The sequence below is a fragment of the Sturnira hondurensis genome, unplaced genomic scaffold, assembly GCF_014824575.4.
Source record: "Sturnira hondurensis isolate 20B ecotype Veracruz unplaced genomic scaffold, ASM1482457v3 Scaffold0008723, whole genome shotgun sequence".
Classification (NCBI taxonomy): Eukaryota; Metazoa; Chordata; class Mammalia; order Chiroptera; family Phyllostomidae; genus Sturnira; species Sturnira hondurensis.
Window position 1 is genome coordinate 709,295 of NW_028081354.1, and position 18,983 is coordinate 728,277.

The 18,983-nt window shown below is 39.4% G+C and overlaps 1 protein-coding gene across 3 annotated transcripts in view; it reads right to left on the reverse strand.

Moving 5' to 3' along the window:
* FANCD2 (FA complementation group D2) overlaps positions 1 to 18,983 on the reverse strand; it is a 69,813-nt gene that overhangs the window by 23,538 nt on the left and 27,292 nt on the right. For all 3 annotated transcript variants that reach the window (XM_037055610.1, XM_037055608.1, XM_037055607.1), the window contains 12 exons: positions 18,078 to 18,212; positions 16,437 to 16,568; positions 14,713 to 14,823; positions 8,535 to 8,644; positions 7,417 to 7,477; positions 6,435 to 6,554; positions 4,128 to 4,201; positions 3,689 to 3,835; positions 2,867 to 2,967; positions 2,338 to 2,453; positions 1,030 to 1,138; positions 227 to 337 (listed from right to left, as the gene is read on the reverse strand). In XM_037055610.1, the coding sequence (XP_036911505.1) occupies positions 227 to 337; positions 1,030 to 1,138; positions 2,338 to 2,453; positions 2,867 to 2,967; positions 3,689 to 3,835; positions 4,128 to 4,201; positions 6,435 to 6,554; positions 7,417 to 7,477; positions 8,535 to 8,644; positions 14,713 to 14,823; positions 16,437 to 16,568; positions 18,078 to 18,212 (1,327 nt within the window). The remainder of the gene's footprint in view (positions 1 to 226; positions 338 to 1,029; positions 1,139 to 2,337; positions 2,454 to 2,866; positions 2,968 to 3,688; positions 3,836 to 4,127; positions 4,202 to 6,434; positions 6,555 to 7,416; positions 7,478 to 8,534; positions 8,645 to 14,712; positions 14,824 to 16,436; positions 16,569 to 18,077; positions 18,213 to 18,983) is intronic.

The following is an 18,983-nucleotide window of genomic DNA, read 5'->3' on the forward strand; positions in this document are numbered from 1 at the left end:
ACAACCTAGGCATTTGCCCTGACAGATAATCAAACTGGTAAACTTTTAATACACAGAACAATGCTCCAACCCAAGTAAGCTACAAGGCCAGGGCCAAACTATAGTTTATTTATAAGCATTCCATAGAAAGGGTTCAACTACATAATCTCTCCAGTAACTGATGCCTTGATGTGTATAACCTCTTAGGTCAATTTAATGCAGTTCATATGGAAATATAAGAACATACCTGTGACACCTTGTTTTTTCATTTTTGCTGAAACAGCAGTACTGGTATGAGGTGTTATATCCAAAGTTTCAAAGTCAAAGGCTCCAAGGGGAGGACTATAGTCTGAGGTGACTGAAATAGATAGCAGGCAGAAACTCAGTATATACCAACCATATCTCACCATTAGATTGGGAATGCTAATCACCCAACTGGCTAAAAATTAGCTTCCGGAACTACCAAGCATGGCTGACTTCCTGTGAGATGCATCCAAGTCATCTGACATAACTAGGAAAATAGTTAGAGATAACTTATAGGAGTATCATATTTATTGATTATGATTAATTAATATAAACCATTGTAAATAATGCTATAAAATACATAAGCAGATAAGAACTAAAAATAAATTAGCTTACATTTACAACCTAAAGATATTAACCATATCTGGTCACACAACAGTTGGTTTTACACAGTTATTTAGATGAGGGCCTGAGGGAAGCTGCACATTTTCCCCAGAGAATCAAGCTAACACTTTAAAAGACAAGTTTACTTAATGGTTGGAAGATAGTAAGAGCCTTCAGCTTTACTCCTAGTTCATAACTATGTTCAGGAACTCAAAGGACACTGCAAGTTTGACCTCAAAGAAGCAAAGTAGCTTTATAAAAGCCCAACCAATGTTTTATACTTTTTTAAGGAGCAAGAGCTCTTGGAGATAACAATGGGAGGAAAATGGATGCACTCCTTGTTATAACTAAGCCTGGCTTAAAGTCTAAATTCTTTATCTCCTTACTGCTGTCTGACCAGGGCTACCAGGACACTTCCCTTACCTGCCAAGTACTTTTCCAGAATTCTCTGTAGCTCTACGATGTGCTTTAACCGGGTAAGCACCTTCCCCTTCATCTCGGGTGATGTTTGCCGGCAAAAGGCATTTACGACCTGCAAAAGTACCATTATATTCTCATACTTTGAATGTTCAGATATTAACCTTGTTTATCCAGAGCTAAAAGATGCCATTCAGCAGCAGGATCTGTGAGTATAGTTGTAATAAAAAAAGTTCTCAGCAAGGTGCTATAGAGGAAAAAGACCTGGGCCAATATAGAAGATCTGATTTTTATTTTATTTTTTGAAGATTTTATTTATTTATTTTTAGAGAGAGGGGAAAGGAGGGTGAAAGAGAGGAAGAGAAACATCAATGTGTGGTTGCCTCTCATGTGCCCCCTAGTAGGGGCCTGGCCTGTAACTCAGGCATGTGCCCTGACTGGGAATCGAACCAGCAACCCTTTGGTTTGCAGGCCAGTGTTCAATCCACTGAGCTATACCAGCCAGGGCAAGAGATGTGATTTTCAATCCTAGTTCTATTTATTACAAGTTAAATAACAAGGTGAATAGCACAGTGGCTTGAGAGCACACACTTTGGTGAAACAAGTCTTATTCCACTACTTACGAGTTGTATGACCTTGGCCAAGTTGACAACGTTCCTGAGCAACTATATAAAATGGGAATGCAGTGGTTGAGTGAATTAAATAGTTTAAATAAAGAAATTAGCCCAGCATTTGGCATGGTAGAGTGTTTGATAAAGTTTAATGACTGTACTCTCTGTACCTGCAATTCCCTGTGTATAAAAAGAGGAAAATTCAAGTAAATAAACATTCTTAGAAATATTACACATGAGAAAGTGCAATATAGATGTTAGATATTACTGTCATTTTTATCATTTCATTTTCCTTACATTTCATATTATTGTGCATTTCATTAAGCACAAGTATGTTCTAAAGGAAGGGGAAAACTCATTCAATTGATCTCACTGATTTGAAACATTAGGTGTATAATTAAGCAAGGATGAACAGTATTTTACAGTGTAGCAGATGAAGTTATTCCAGGCAGAAGTAAAAATACTATTAGAAGGATTGAAGGTGGTAAAGCACAGACAACATTAAGTGAATTGTAGTATTTTCATTTGGCTACACCAGAAGGTATATATAATTAGGGCAAGGTGGGACATAACAGCCAGAGAAACACATAGGGGTCAGTGCACAGTGGAGACGTTTTAGGTATTCTTGTGGGAACCAAGGAAACAGTTTCCTTTGGAGAGAAACTACAGGTAGTAGGTGAAATGTTGTAGTAACTCTGCTCACCTCTCGGAACCAGTTGAGAGTAAGATATATGAGTGAACACATGAATGAATGTTCTTTATCAGACATGGACTCCAGGCCCTCTCCAGGATCCAGGTCCGTGAGCAATATAGGACAGTCTGAAAGAGAAGAAGAGACTTTTGATTCCCTTTAGTTTAAGTCAACAGAATCTGGATGCTACCCCTAGAGCTAGCTCTCCTGCTAAGTAGTTTCCCCTTTAATTTGCATGTGAAGTTCAAATACTTCATAATGCTTCCATATTATGCAGCAGTCAACATATATAATTAAGAAGTCTCTGTAATAATTATAGGGAAGAGGACCAAAAAGCAATATGGGACTATGTTAACAACTAACCTGTTAACATGTTGGGATTCTGTATGTATTATTTTGTCTTTGGAACTCTATTAGTACTGGTATACTACTTTAAAGTTACAAAATTCTTCCCCCCCAACCACGTACTACTGTGCCTCTTCCCTACGTTTACCAAAGAAAGGTTACAAAGAGGAAAGGATCTAATAACTTGGTCCTGTACCTAACAAACCATCAATTTCCTCCAAGCTTCCATTATGTTGCTTCTCCACACAAAGTCTCAGTAACCGGAAATAGGGAGCCAGGCACAATGGAGACACCGATCTGGGAAGAAAAATCCATTTCTAGACAACACTTTATAGGCTTATTAGTCCACATTCATGGGGAGCCCAACCTTATAATTAAAGGAGTTCTGCCCAAAATAAATGTCTACTTTAAAGAACATATGACAAGGAACTTAATGGATGCTCAGCAGACAAATCATGAACTGAATTGGAGGCAGGCAGAGGTGAGCAGAATGAATGCCCATGTGTTAGGAAGGAGGGAATGAGGATGGCAGAGGCAGACAACTATGCCTGTGTGAGGGAAAACAAACAAACAAACGAAAATAGCCTTACAGAAACCTGCTGGCTGTCATGAGGCAATGTAAATTCCAACCAAAAGGTCCAAGAAAAAAAGCAAAGACTCTGCCCCCTTCTAACTAATCCATTCAAATACCACCTGCCTTGAGAGAAACCTATTTCAGTTAAGGACCCACAGAGCCCTGGCTGGTGTAGCTCAGTGGATTCAGCACAGGCCTGTGAAGCAAAGGGCACATGCCTGGGTTGCAGGCCAGGTCCCCCATAGGGGACACATGAAAGGCAACCACACACTGATGTTTCTCTCCCACTCTTTCTCCTTCCCTTCCCTTCTCTCTAAAAATAAGTAAATAAAATATTTAAAAAAATAAAAAAATAAAGGACCCACAGATTGCAAGAACTATGGAATTCCCTGTGAACATTCAAAAACATCAGCAGACATTTTAGAACAGAAAAAGTGTACTGACTTGTGGTCTGATTCCTGTGAAGTCATGCTACCCTCATCTTCTGCAAAGTCCTGAGAAAACAATAGTGGCAGGAGGTTGACGGCGATCCCATCATGACTACTGTATTCTTCCAGTCCATACAGAGCTTTCACAGGAAATGGACCGTCACTGTGGAGAAAACCCAGAACCTGATGCCCCAATTCAGGGGTATGCAAGTCTATACTGGAAATCTCTAGAACAAATGAATCTCCCCTATCATGAGGAGAAATTAGAAACAGAAGAAAGAACAAATGGGAAACCTTTTTGCAATTTATGGAGCTGGGGGTGCTGGGTTGAGAATGAAAGAAGCTGTGTGAATGGGCTAGATTTGGCTGAGGTCAAGGGCATTCTGATTTCTACACCAGCGGCTGACATAATTTCTTCAACAGTACAATTAAGTTGGTGAGTCAACAGTACTTACCCCTTTGGACTAGCACACAGGTCCACCACAAAGGCATCTTGGAAATCATTAAAGATGGTCTGCCCAACCCACTCCTGTAGGAAACAAACAGAGAAGGCTGGGTAGACCAGGGTGTACTTGCTGTGGAGCCCTAAACCAACTATTAATCTTTCTAAGTCTCTTCACTTTTCAAAAAAAAAATAACAACCATACCACATCATTATAAAGTAGAAAAGACATAATGTGTGAAAAGTGCTCAACACAGTGTGTGGCATTGAATAGATAGATGGTGGCTATTAACATTATCAATTCCTCATCCCTACTATGTGAAGGAAGCTCAGAGGAGAGGCCTGGGGCAGGGTGAGTCAGAATAGCCTTCCCACTTAGAACACGGGAAAACTCACAGGATAATCTACTTTTGCAGCACAACAGAAAGAGAATTGAATAATGTATAGTAGAGCATCCATCATTGTACTTCACTGCTTTAAGAAATGATAATTGGGGCAGAGGACTTCCGCCAAGATGGAGGCACAGGTGGAAACACTGTGCCTTCTCCCACAACCAAGTCTGAACACAACAAAGGTTTGGAGAACTAGGACACACCCAAAGACCAGAAAACGGAATTATACGGAAGTCCGACAACTACGAACCGGTCAACGGGGATGGTAAGAGAGGCGGAGCCAGCAGCGGAGCTGGGTCAGGCAGGACAGATCCCCCGACCCAGGCGCGCAGGCAGCCCGGAACCAGTCGGGGTGTGGGGCAGACTGACCGCGGTCGCACATTCGCAAACAGTGAGACGGACCACATAGGCCCCAGGGGGCAAACCCAGTGGTGGAGGGCTGACGGCGGTGGCACACTCGCGTGCAGTGGAATGAAATACGAAATGCGTGGGCCTGGTGATGGTGGTGGCTGCGGCGCCGGTGGGAGCTGCGGCGGCAGGCGGCAGACGGGAAGCCATTGTCCCTCTTTGACCTCGCCCCCACATACAACCTCACAACCCAGCAACTTAGTTGCCCTGTTCTAGTGACCACTTTAGGGCTCTGATCCTGCTATGGAACAGGCACGAACAGCCCAAAAGATGGTGCAAGAAGAACTCAAAGTTCCAGAGCCAATAACTCTAAGCGACCAAGAAATTGCCAGCCTCTCAGAAGCACAATTCAAGACACTATTTATCAGGATGCTCACAGAACTGGTTGATTATAGTCACAAATTAGAGGAACATATGAAGGCTAAACTAATTGAAATGAAGGGAGATGCACAGGAAACCAATAGTGATGGAAAGGAAACTGGGACTCAAATCAATGGAATGGACCAGAAGGAAGAACAAAACATCCCACCAGAAAGGAATGAAGAAATGAGAATTCAAAAAAATGAGGAGAGGCTTAGGAACCTCCAGGACATCTTTAAACGTTCCAACATCCGGATTATAGGGGTACCAGAAGGGGGAAAGAAACAGCCACGAGTGGAAAACTTATTTGAACAAATAATAAAGGAGAACTTCCCCAGTCTGGCAAAGGAAATAGACTTCCAGGAAATCCAGGAAGCTCAGAGAGTGCCAAAGAAGTTGGACCCAAGAAGGAACACACCAAGGCACATCATAATTACATTAGCCAAGACTAAAATGAAGGAGAGAATCCTAGAAGCAGCAAGGGATAAGGGGACAGTCACCTACAAAGGAGTACCCATCAGACTGTCAGCGGATTTCTCAAAAGAGACCTTACAGGCAAGAAGGGGCTGGAAAGAAGTATTCCAAGTCATGAAATCCAAAGACCTACAGCCAAGATTGCTTTATCCAGCAAAACTTTCATTTAGAATGGAAGGACAGATAAAGTGCTTCTCAGATAAGGTCAAGTTCAAGGAGTTCATCATCACCAAGCCCTTATTATATGAAATGCTAAAGGGACTTATATAAGAAAAAGAAGATGAAAAATATGAACAGTGAAAGGACAGCAAACACACAGTTATTAACAACCACACCTAAAACAAAAGCAAACCAAGAGGACAGCTAGATCAGGAGTGGAACCATAGAAATGAAGAACACATGGAGGGTTAGAAACAGGGGGGTGGGAGGGGGAGAAGGGGGGAGAAGGCACAGAAAATAGCATAGATGGTAGGTAGAAAATAGATAGGGGGGAGGGCGAGAATAGTGGGGGAAATATAGAATCTAAAGAACTTGAGACACGTGGTTATAAACTAAGGGGGGGGAGAATGGTGGGGGAGGGAGTGTGCGGGTGGAGGGGAATGAAGGGGGGGGGAATAGAATAACTGTAATGGTGTAATCAATAAAATATATTTTAAAAAAAAGAAAGAAAAGATAATTGGCCTTACCAGGACTTTTGGAGCCAGCTTTGCTCCTTGAATCATGTTGGCAAATTCGTCATAATAAAGCACAGAGGCCTGAGGAGACTGCTTACTGCAGGAATGAGCCAACTGCAACAAGGAGGTCACCTGGAGCCAACAAAGAAAAGGAATGGCTCAGCCCTTGGGCTGCCAATGCTTTCCCAACACCATTCACCCAAATTAGTATAGAGTTTTCCCTTTCCAATTTCACTGGCAAAGCTATTATTACCTCTCACCTAAGGTTTTTCTGAGCCTCTGGAACAGTCTGTCTCTTTCCAATCACATCTCTTTTTCAATCCAACAGACACATGCAGCCAGGTTAATTTCTCTAATGCAAAGCTTGGATTATGCCATTTCTAGGCTAGGAAACCTTTAAGGACTATTTCTGCATAAAAAACTAAATCAGCCCTGGCTGGTGTAGCTCAGTGGATTGAGCTCCGGCCTGCGAACTACACTATCGCAGTTCAATTCCCAGTCAGGGCACATGCCTGGGTTGCAGGCCAGTTCCCAGCAGGGGACTCATGAGAAGCAACCATACATTGATACTTCTCTCCTTCCCTTCCCCTCTAAAGATAAATAAATAACATCTTAAAAATAACAAAAAGAAAAAACTATATCAGAATGTCTTCATTCACATTCAAGGTCCTGTTCTCTATTTCTGAAACAGCTTTCTCTCCAGCTCTCCAATTACACATGGACAATGCTCCAGTCAATCTGCTATTCTTCAAACATGGCCCATTTTTTTTGCTCTCTAGAAATTTATGATTTAATTAGATTAGACAAGTACAGAAATAAATGCAATGCAAGCCAGTAGATTTTAAGTGCCACAAGAGTGGTATAAATTACAAAAGCTATGAGTTCTGAAAAACAATTTGGGGGGGGGAAAGCACTTTTTCTGGTACACTAACACTGACCAGAATCAGTTCCTCAATTACTTATAAACATAACCAACTGTATTACAAGCACTCACCTGTGTGTACTGTTCATTGCTTAGGTCTGCTTTCCCTTGGGTCAAACTTAAAGGTCTCCTTCTAAAAATAAAATTTTTTAGCTTCACTTTTGTAACGATTGGCAATTAAGTTTAAGAATCGTGTCTTCCCTGGGTTGGAAGTAATAGAAGTGCATAAAGGCACAGGGGAGCATTTATTAAGGTCATACAAAATGTGAATCACAGCAAACAACAGATATCTTAGATAGTTTTTAAGGGCACACTAAAACTGTTAATAATTGAAAAAGCAAGCACTAAGAATTGTTCTACTCATTTAATGCTCTTAACAACTCCATAAAGTAAATACTATTATTATCTTTATTTCACAGATGTGAGAATACAAAAGCATAGACAGGTAAAGTAACTTGCCAAAGATCATTCAGCTAATAAATAATAGAGCTAGTATTTGACACTAGGCAAAGAGTATGACTCTGGAAAATGAACTCTTAACTAGTTCAATATTCAGCCTCTACAGATTACTAATGCTGATTCTAAGCATGTCTCCTGAGGTCTCAGGAATTCCTTACAAACCACTTCCAAGGAGCTTGAACTGAACTCCAATGTCATTTAGCAGTGGCAATGTCTTGTCAAGACACAAATGGAATGTTTCTTTAGCTAATAAAATTGTGGCACCAAAGTGCAAGGGGGAAAAATCCATAGGAAGATTTTATCTGAATCAAATATGATGTCCCTGACGGAAATAACATAGCAATGAAGAAACCTATATTGTCTAGTGCCTAGACAGAGCAGATACAGAAAAATTCATCCCAGGAGAATCAGGGTCCCTCTTCTGTAACTTCTAGAACTTTATACCTTGGCAATCCCTAGTTTTTATTTATTTAAAACTGTAATTAATATGTTTTTATTTATTTAAAACTGCAATAACTAGGATCACAGTTCTATAAAAATTATATGTGGTATATATAGTCAAGATTGGAAAGGAACGTGGAAAAGTAGCAACTAACATTTGCTCATTTCTCTGATTATGGTTTTACTGTCTACTGTTATAATGGTGTCTACACAATGTAACACTTTATTTTATACGGCAGCAACTTGATTAGCTGACCTTGAGCCACACAAGTCAGAATTTCCACACATACCTGTCCAATGCCATGATGCCAGCCATGGTGACAGCACCAATAATACCAATGACTTTGTACTTGAATATGGTGCTAGATAGTTGCTTCCGTACCACGAGGTGCATGTCATCCTGCAAGGAGACAGTGACACAGGAAAGAAGATGCTGGAATGGAACAATAAAACAGCCTACAGATACCAGAGCCAAAGAACCTAGAATAGTAAGAGTTCTGTCATTCACCAACTATGTGGCATTTAGCACATCATTTCATCTGAGTCTCAATTTTTTTCATCTCCAAAATGAGAGAGGTTTTGAAAGAGTTAGACAAGTTACGAACATTCCTAGAACAGTGGCTGGTACATGGCAGACATTCAGTAATAACAGTTATTACTGTTACTATTGGATAGTTGCTTGATAAACATATGTCTATTATCATAATGTTGTTTATTGATCATCTAAAATAATACAATAGCAAAAAAATTATTAGGAACACATTTAACCATGGACGCAAAAACTTGTATTTGAAAAATGACAAAATATCACTGAAATTAAAGAACTACTAAATAAATGGAAAGATATCCCAAGTTCATAGATTAGAAGACTTAATATTGTTAACATAATGATACCACTTGAAGTGATATGAGCATTCAGACTAATCTTCATTAAAATTCCAATAGTATTTTTTTTCAGAAATAGAAAAACCCATATTAAAATTCGTCTAGTATTTCAAGGAACCCAAATAGCCAAAAAGATCTTGAAAAAGAACAAATTTGGGGGGTGGGGAGGTTCACACTTCCCAATTTCAAAATTACTACATAGCTACAATAATCAAATCAGTGTGTTACTAACATAAGGACACACATATAGATCAATGGTTAGACCCAGAAATAAACCCTCACATAGATGGTCAGCTGATTTCCCGCAAAGATGCCAAGACCATTCAATGGGGGAAAGGATGGCCTTTTCAAGATGCTAAAAAAACTGGATACCCACAAACAAAAAGAAACTGAACCCTTACATTATACCACATACAAAAATTAACTCGAAGTGCATCAATGATACGAGTTTGAGAGCCAAAAATATGAAATTCTTGGAAGAAAACATAGGGGAAATCCTCATGACTAAATTTGGTAATAGTTTTTCTGAACAATACCAAACACAAGCAATAAATAGCAAAAACAGATGAACTGGATTTCATCAAAACTTCATCAAAGGACACCATCAAAAGTGAAAAGAAAATTCATATTATGGGAGAACATACTTGTAAATCTGGTAAGAAATTCATATGCATAAAGAATAACTACACACCAAAAACAATAAAAAACAACCTATTTAAAAATGAGCAAAGGACTTAAATAGATGTTTTTCCAAAGAAGATACACAAATGACCAATGAACACATAAGATGCTCATCATTAATCATTAGGGAAATACAAATTAAAACCACAGTGAGGCCCTTGCCAGTGTGGTTCAGTTGGTTGGAGCATCTCATATAGGGGGTTCAATTCCCAGTCAGGGCACATATCTAGGTTGTGGGTTTGATCCCTGGTCGGAGCATACATGGAGGTAACCAATTGATGCTTCTCTCTCAAATCAATAAATATATGAAAAAAATTTTTTTGAACAAAAAGAAAGAAAAAGAAAAACTCACTGTGAGTCCTGACCAGGTGACTTGGTTGGAGCATCATTCCATATACCAAAAGGCTGTGGGTTTGATTCCCAGTCAGGGCACATACAAGTATCAACCAATGAATGCATAAATAAGTGCAAAAACAAATGGATGTTCCTCTTCCTTTCCTCCTCTCTCTCTCACTCAAATATATACCTACCTACCTACCTACCTACCTACCTACATAAAAACAGAGAAAACGGAGGGACTCAGTGATATACTTTAAACATTGATTTTCTTAGTAGCATTATTCACAATAGCCAAAAAGTGGAAAAAGCCCAGTGTCTGCTGAATGGATAAACTAAATGTCGTAGATACATAAAATGCAATATTATTCAGTCACAAAAAGAGATAAAGCTCTAATATACTTCATCATAGATGAACCTTGAACATATATTATGCTAAATGAAATAAACCAGCCCTGGCTGGCGTAGCTCAGTGGATTGAGCACGAGCCTGCGAACCAGAGGATCGCGGTTCGATTCCCAGTCAGGGCACATGCCTGGGTTGCAGGCTGGTTCCCTGCAGGCCAACTCCCAGCAGGGGACGCATGAAAGGCAACCATACATTGATGTTTCTCTCCCTCTCTTCTTCCCCTCTAAAGATAAATAAATAAATAATCTAAAAAAAAAGGGGAAAAAAAAAGAAATAAACCAGACACAAAAAAGACAAATATTATATGATTCTATTTAAATGAGGTACCCAGAATAGGCAAATTCAGACACAGAAAGTAGACTAGAGGTTACAGGGGATTAGGAGGAAGGGAAATAGGAATTTATTGCTTAATGGGCACAAAATTTCTGTTTCGGATGATGAAAAAATTTCATAATGGTGACCACTGTACAACACTGTGAATGTACTTAATGCCACTGAATCATACACTTAAAATGGTTAAAACAGTAAAATTTATGTTATATTTTACCACAATTAAAAAAATAAAATAATCAGAGCCCCATATTAATGATGTGAAGCAATCTCCAAAATGTATTCCTAAATGAAAAACTCGGGATGCAGAACAAGAGGGTGAGGAATGGAATATAGGTAACTACAAATTAGTAAATGCTAAGAACATTTCAGAAAGCTATAAACTAGTAACAATAATTGCCTTTAAAGAACTAAATGCTAGAGACTAAGAGAAGGGGAGACTTATTTTTCATTACAATTCTATAAACTTTTAAATTTTGTACCATGTGTATATTACCTAGACAATTAATTTATTTTTAAATTTATAAAAGGAGCTGGTTGGGACTTCCAGTCAAGATGGCATGGCAGGCAGACATGGCTCGCCTTTTCTTGCAACCACATCAAAATTACAACTAAAAATAGAAAAACCATCACTCAGAACCATCAGAAATCAAGTTGAATAGAAGTCTGACAAATACAGAATTAAAGAAACTACATCCATACAGACTGGAAGGGGGAACGTAGATGTGGAACAGTCCAGTCCCTCACCCACATGTGGTGGATAAGAATTTAGGAGGGATATCGTGGGAGTGAGGAGTCCCAGTTCAACACCAGGCCTCCCAGCCCAGGGTTCCAGTGTCAGGAAGGTAAGTCCCCACAACTTCTGACTACAAAAACCAGTGGGGACTGAGTCAGTGGGAGAAACAGCTGCAGTCCCACACATGGACTTAAAGAACCCACAAACAAACTCACTCAGACTCACTCCCTCTGAGCTCCAGCACAGGAACAGCAGCTCAAAAGGCACCAGTGGCATACAAGGAGGAACTGAAGTGTCTGGCCTCAAGGTGAACAGAGGCCATTGTCCCTTTTCTAAATTCTCCCCACGAAGAACCACGAAGCGAGTAAGCTGGTGCCATATCAGAGACTCCATCAACCTGGCTAACCCTGTTTGACCCACCTTGGAGATACCCAGGCACTCCACCCAACCCAACTTACAGGTCTACCCAAACTTTTGTGTATGAATGGCTGGTCTTAGCTTGTGCTACACAACTTCTTAAATCCTCTCAAATAAGCAATATCTGGTGGCCTCAGTGAGCCCCAGCCTGGCATTAGCAGTAGCCAGCCTAGATTCAGTTTGACTTCCCTGGGAATCTTCAAGCCCAACAAAAGTAGCAGCCATCTCAGGTTGCTTTATAGCTCAGGCAGGATAGCCCGGGGCAAAACACAGGTAGGGATTGATCTTGGCCACCTGGGAAAGCCCAGGGCCAGCATACCCAGTGTACAGCTACAGACCACACCAGAGCACCACTATCCTGCTGTTGTACAGCTGATCCTCCACAAAGGGTACAGGATGATGGTCAGTGGTCACAGTCAATCCTTGCAGCTGACTGGCCTGGGTAAACCCCACCCATTGACCTGCCAACAGCAACCAATGCTCAACTACAAGTGTACTCAGCCCACAAAAAGGGCACACCTTGAGTACTCAGCTTGGATGATAGGAAAGGCCGTGCCACTGGATCCTACAGGACACCTATTACATTAGGCTACACTAACAAGACAGGGAGTCAAAACAGCTCTACCTAATACACAGAAACAAACACAGGAAAGCTGTCAAAATGAAGAGACAAAGAAACATGGCCCAAATGAAAGAACAGATCAAAACTCCTAAAAAGGAACTAAACAAAGTGGAGATGAGCAATCTATTAGACGTAGAGTTCAAAACACTGGTTACAAGGATGCTCAAGGAACTTAAGACCTCAACAGCATGAAAAAGATCCAGTCAGAAACAAAGGATACACTAACTGAAATAAAGAACAATTTACAAGGAATCAAGAGAGAGTGGATGAAGCCAAGAATCAAATAAATGATATGGAACACAGGGAAGCAAAAAACAACCAATCAGAACAAGAAGAAAAAAGACTCTAAAAAAATGAGGATAGTATAAGCAGCCTCTGGGACAACTTCACATTTGGGGGTACCAGAAGAGAAAGAGCAAGAAATTAAAAATCTATTTGAAAAAAAAAAGAAAAGCAAACTTCCTTAATTTGGTGAAGGAAATAGACATGCAAGTCCAGGAAGCACAGAGAGTCCCAAACAGGATGGATGCAAAGAGGCCCACTCCAAGGCACATCATAATTAAAATACCAAAGGTTAAAAATAGAGAATCTTAAAAGCAGCACGAGAAAAGAAATTAGTTGCCTACAGGGGAATTCCCATAGGACTGTCAGTTGATTTCTCAAAAGAAACTTTGTAGGATAAAAGGGACTAACAAGTAATATTCAAAGTTATGAAAAGCAGGGACCTACAGCTAAGATTGTTCTACCCAGTAAACTTATCTTTTAGAATCAAAGGGCAGATAAAGATCAAAGGGCAGTTTTTAGATATCTTTTAGAATCAAGTTTTGGTATCTTTTAGAATCAAAGGGCAGTTTTTTCCCACACAGGAAAAAACTGAAGGAGCTCATCATCACCCAGCCATTATTATATGAAATATTAAGGGGACTTATTTAAGAAAAAGATCAAAACTATGAACAATAAGACGACAAAAAATAAGCCCTGGCTGGTATAGCTCAGTGGATTGAGCATGGGCCTGTGAAGCAAAGGGTCGCCAGTTCAGTTCCCACTCAGGGCACATGCCTGGTTGTAGGGTGGGTCGCCAGCAGGGGACACAAGAAGCAAACATACACTGATGTTTCTCTCCCACTCTTTCTCCTTCCCTTCCCCTCTCTCTAAAAATAAATAAAATATTTTTTAAAAAAGATGACAAAAAATACAAATCTATCAACAATTGAATCTAAAAAACAAACTAAGCAAACAAGAACAGAGACAGAATCATGGATACAGAGAGCATTTTGATGGTTGCCAGATGGGAGGGGTTTGTTGGCAAACAGGTAAAGAGGTGAGGGGATTAAGAAGTACAAATAGGTAGTTATAGAAGAGCCATGGGGATGAAAATTACACAGGAAAGGGAGTAGCCTAAGAACTTACATGACTGACCTATGAACATGAATAATGGTGGGGGGAATTTCTTGAGGGAGTTGGGGGTGCGGGGTGGAGGAGATCAAAGGGGAAAACCTCAGGACAACTGTAATAGCACAATCAATAAAATATAAGTAAAAAATAAAAGTAAAAATAAAAAGGCTGCTGGTTGTTCAGTTATAGTTTAGTGTTGACTACTGCCATGAAGTGGCACCAAAGATATAAAAGAACTAGCTAGCTATGTGTTAAGATTCCAATTTTATCTCTTTTAATTTAGACCATTGCCTGGCTATTTCAATGGTGTTCAGAAAAGAAGGCAAGTCCAGATGAAGTTCATATGAGGTGTAGATAGATGTTCCTTAGGGAATTCTCTGTACCCACCAGGCACTCAGCACAGAACCGGAATGACTTTTCTTTTCAGTTTCATAGTTAGCTGATTACAGACCCACATCCATGCAGAAGGTCTAACATACCTAACATCTCAATACTTGGCATACAGTAGGCACTTAATGTTTGTGGTAAGAAAAGAATAAACAAATGCCGGAACTATGACTACGTACCCTATTTCTACTACTACACAGGCCAGAGTGCTTTTTGTCAATAAATTTCAATTAAAGAATTTAAGATTCTTTCTCAACACACTGCCTCTTACCTGGATGTGACTGCTCCCTTCAGTCTGTCTGCTAAATGCCAGTGTGCTGAGAAGATAGAACGACTTTCGTATCTGTCGAGGGGACATTTTATCCAGATAATCTAAAATGCCCTGTGTGAAAAAAATACCAGTGACAGGATTAGCAATGAACATTTTTCTCATTTAAATTAAAAAAAAAAAATCAAACCCTTATAAGAGGTATACACAGATAGCGAGACATCTGTTCCAGGAAAGCTCAGGTTCTCTAAAGCTCTGCTATGAGCCCAGAGAGTTGACATTCTGCTTATACATCCTACCACACCTCCTCGTTCTCCCTGCTCTTTTTCTCTAACTTACCTTTCCCCTTTTCTTTTTTCTTTATTTTTTATTGCTGTTTAAGTATAGCTGTCTCCATTTCCCCACCACTACCCACCCCTGCCCTACCAATCAATCCCCACCTCCCACCCTCAATCCTACCCTCCTTTGGCTTTGTCCATGTGTCCTTTATACATGCTCCTTCCCTTTTTCTTAATGAAAACAATATTCTGACAAAAGTTACACCTCTAACCTACTTCCATATCATATAATCCCTTCTCAGCTTCTACTTCATAAATTATTTACTCATTCTGAAAGCTTCACAAGGGAAGTACTTATTTTTTAACCTTGGGCAAAGCCTCAGCTTTATCATCCCTAATACGAGGATAACATGGCCTACACAGTTACCTTTCAAAGCCCAAATGTAATTATGTCGACTCCCTGTTAAAAACCTGGAAGAGCTCCCAATTACCTATAAGGTAAAGATGAAACTTTAGCATGGGATTTGAGACTCTTCATAATCTGACCCTGTCCTATGTCCTACCACCTCTCACCATATATCCTATTTGCCATGCTAGTCTTCTTGTCATCTCTCAGGCACACTAGGAACCTGGGTGACAGTTTGCTTCTGGTCAAACTGCCTTCTGCCAACACACACTTCCCTTACTTTCCCTTATCAAATCATTCCCATGCTTCAAGAGTTATTCAAATATTATCTCCTCTTTGAAGACATCTCTAGTTTCCCAGGTCAAATTAATTATTCCTGCTCTGGTATATCCACTAATTATTCCTGTGCTGCTGCTTTTTTTTTTTTTTTGGTAAGAAGTAAAAGTTATACAGGTTTAGAGTAATGGCAAAATGTTGCCATTAAATCCCAAAGTTCCTTTAAAACACCCATAAAAACACACATAGTCCTGCCCCTTGCCAAACCAGGCCAGCTACAGGTACCCTATCTCAGGAAAAGAAACAGAAGTCTGTAGCTCCACTAGACTCTCACTAATCCAAAACCTCATCCTCATGGTGGGCCGGTGGGAGTCCTTCTGCATTCTTTCAGACTGCTCAGAGAGAGAGCTCTGCATGGCTGCTACACCTTGCTTTCCTGCTGCCTAACTACAGCACTTTACCTTTATTAGAGAATTCATCTTGTATTTATAACGACTTCCTTACATGTTTTACTGTCTATCACCTAAGGCAAGGGCTGATTTCTGTATCCATAGACCAGAGAAGTATTTCCTGAATGAATTAATACATAAATAGATGAGTTATTTTTTTCTATTATTTGCCCATCACCTCACCCCCTTCTTGCCCTCTCCTAACATTATAGTGCTCAATATTTGCAGAACAAAATAAATTACTGCTAACAGCAGCTATCTCTCAAGATATATGCAAAAAAAAAAGATTCAATATATGCCAAGTGAGGGACTAGATACCTTCACATAGACAGCATTCAGCCTCATAGCAGACAGGTTTAGAAGAACCAACTCTAGGAGGACATCCAATGCAGTATCAACTTCAGCTTCATTCCCACTGCAGATATGGGTCACTAGGGCACCAACCACTTCCTATACAAAGAAGAATCAATAGGACAGTATGAAGCAAGACCATGGCACAGCCATCTTAAAGGGGTTCAGGCCTGAGGCCATTCCAATCTAACTGGATTAAAATCTCTACCTAGAGATTAAAATGTCTACCCTATCCCATTGTCTAATTTTATTATCTAGTTTTCATTAATGTTGGATTCAGAAGATTTAGGATTAAACTACACTACCGTCTAACTATACTACCATCTACCATCGAGACATTTCCTATAATTATCTTAGAGAGTGAGCACTATCTAAACCAGTGATTTTTCAACCAGTGTGCTACAAAATTTTTTAAACATAAAATACCTGACCATGTAGTCAGGGACTACATGGGACTACATGATTTCTTTTCCCTTAGACTGTCAAATTAAAAAAAATGACAACAGCCAACACAATAGTTGTCCAATGTGAAAGAATCAAAATTGTACCTATTTTTGTCATATCAGCAAAAAAAATACATTTTTTTGGTATGCTACAGAATTTTTAAGTAGTTTCTGTGTGCCATGAGATGAAAACAGTTGAAAATGGCTAATCTAGTCCCTCCTGCATTTTCTCCATGGTCTTGCCGCCTTTCTCTTTCTCATATGGGTTAAACATTACCTTTTAAGTTGTGATTGCATTTAATTTATTGAAATTTACTGAAAAGATGGCGCTGGAGGAACTAAAGGTTTTGAAAGTTTATTTGTTAAACTTGTATGTTTCAAGCAAACATGTGTTGTGATTTTAAGACAATGAGATGGTTCCAAAAGAATGTCTTAGACACACTTCTGCCTTTCCTTTATCCTGCTGCTCCACACCGTCCTGAGTCACACAGCTCCCTCAGCTGCAAGAGCTAGCTCATGCCAGCTGAATCTGCTGTTCTGCTTTAAATTTTTAAAACTTTGTCTTCATTTTTAAAAGTTCCATTCAAATGTGTTTTAACATTTTTAGTAACAGGTATAGCACATATAACAAATACAGAATAAGACACTTTGTTCTTTGTTTTCATAATCACTTCCTTCAAGTACAGCCCTCCCCTCTGTGGAGTGTGCTATTAAATTTTGTGTCTCTTGTTCATGGGAATAGGATTAAGCCCTCAGACTTTCTCCTTCACTGTTTTTTTTGCCACATTTTTTTCCTAGGGAACTCCAGGATCAACTGGCAGTTGATTATTTGCAGCTAAGTTTTAAGACTGCAACTCCTGTACTGTGAAAACCTCCTGATAACCCCAGCCCTTTAAGTCATAGTTTATTTAAAGCATCTAGATCTGAATCTTTATTTTAGACTCAAGAAAATTTTAGAGCTCAAAACATAGAGTTTATCCCTCCTACCCAGTCTCTTCCTTTTATCAAGACTAGGACTAAAACTAAGTTTTCCCAACTCTCACTTCAGAGCTTTCTCCTTCAATGCCTCCAACCAACAAGAAACAAACAGCAGATCACATGCAAGTCACTTGGAACTGCATTTCTTCCCTATTCCCTGCTTTGCAAAATAAATATTTCAACATACCTGTTGGCAGTAATTGTCAAAAAACTTAAACGCATATTTGTATAGGAGACTGCCAAACAAAATGATACTGGGGTCTAGGGAGTGCAACAAATTCTGAGCCAGTGATAAAATGGATGGAAAAACATCCTTAAGAACCTTGAGGGAAGAGAGAGAGAAAAAAAGCTGTGAAAAAAACGTAGTTATTGTAGCACCAAGAGTTACTAACCCTTTTGGAAAGTGAGATTTCTCCTAGCCAACTCTCATTTTAACTAAAGAAAATTTAATCATTGCTTTACTCAGAATAATCCTTTATCATTCTATATTTTCTCCCTGGGTCAATGAGATTCAATATAAATTAAGAATTAATCTTGAATCTCAAAGAAATTAAATTACAAGCCTAATAGCACTGTTTGCAACTGCTGAATTTGAGATTAGAATCCAGATCTTCTAAATCCCAGTTTCGTCACTCAATCATACTGCCTTCCCCAGTGATATACTAGGCCCCCTCTCCCTTGGTTAGGATTTGAAGTCAGTCTATAAGGTTCAATGCTAATTAAACTGATTTCTTTTAAAGATAGAAGAACTAATCTTATTGTATCAAGAAAGCATTAATGGATCCAGAATAAATAAGTCCAGCTTCTTTACTGATATCATCACAATAAAAAGAAAATTTAAATTAAGCAATGAATTGGGTATAAGCTTTACTGAGGAAAACACAGCATAAAATTACATATAGCTTCTGCTCTCTGGAAAATTATACCGCAAAACATATATGATTGCCAAAAATTAGCAGAGAAAGAAATTCAAGAAAAAATAATACAAATATTAAATCTATTTCTAAATATAAAACCTTAAACCCTGCCTGGTGTAGCTCAGTGGGTTGAGCTCAGGCCTGCAAACCAAAGGATCGTGGTTTGATTCCCAGTC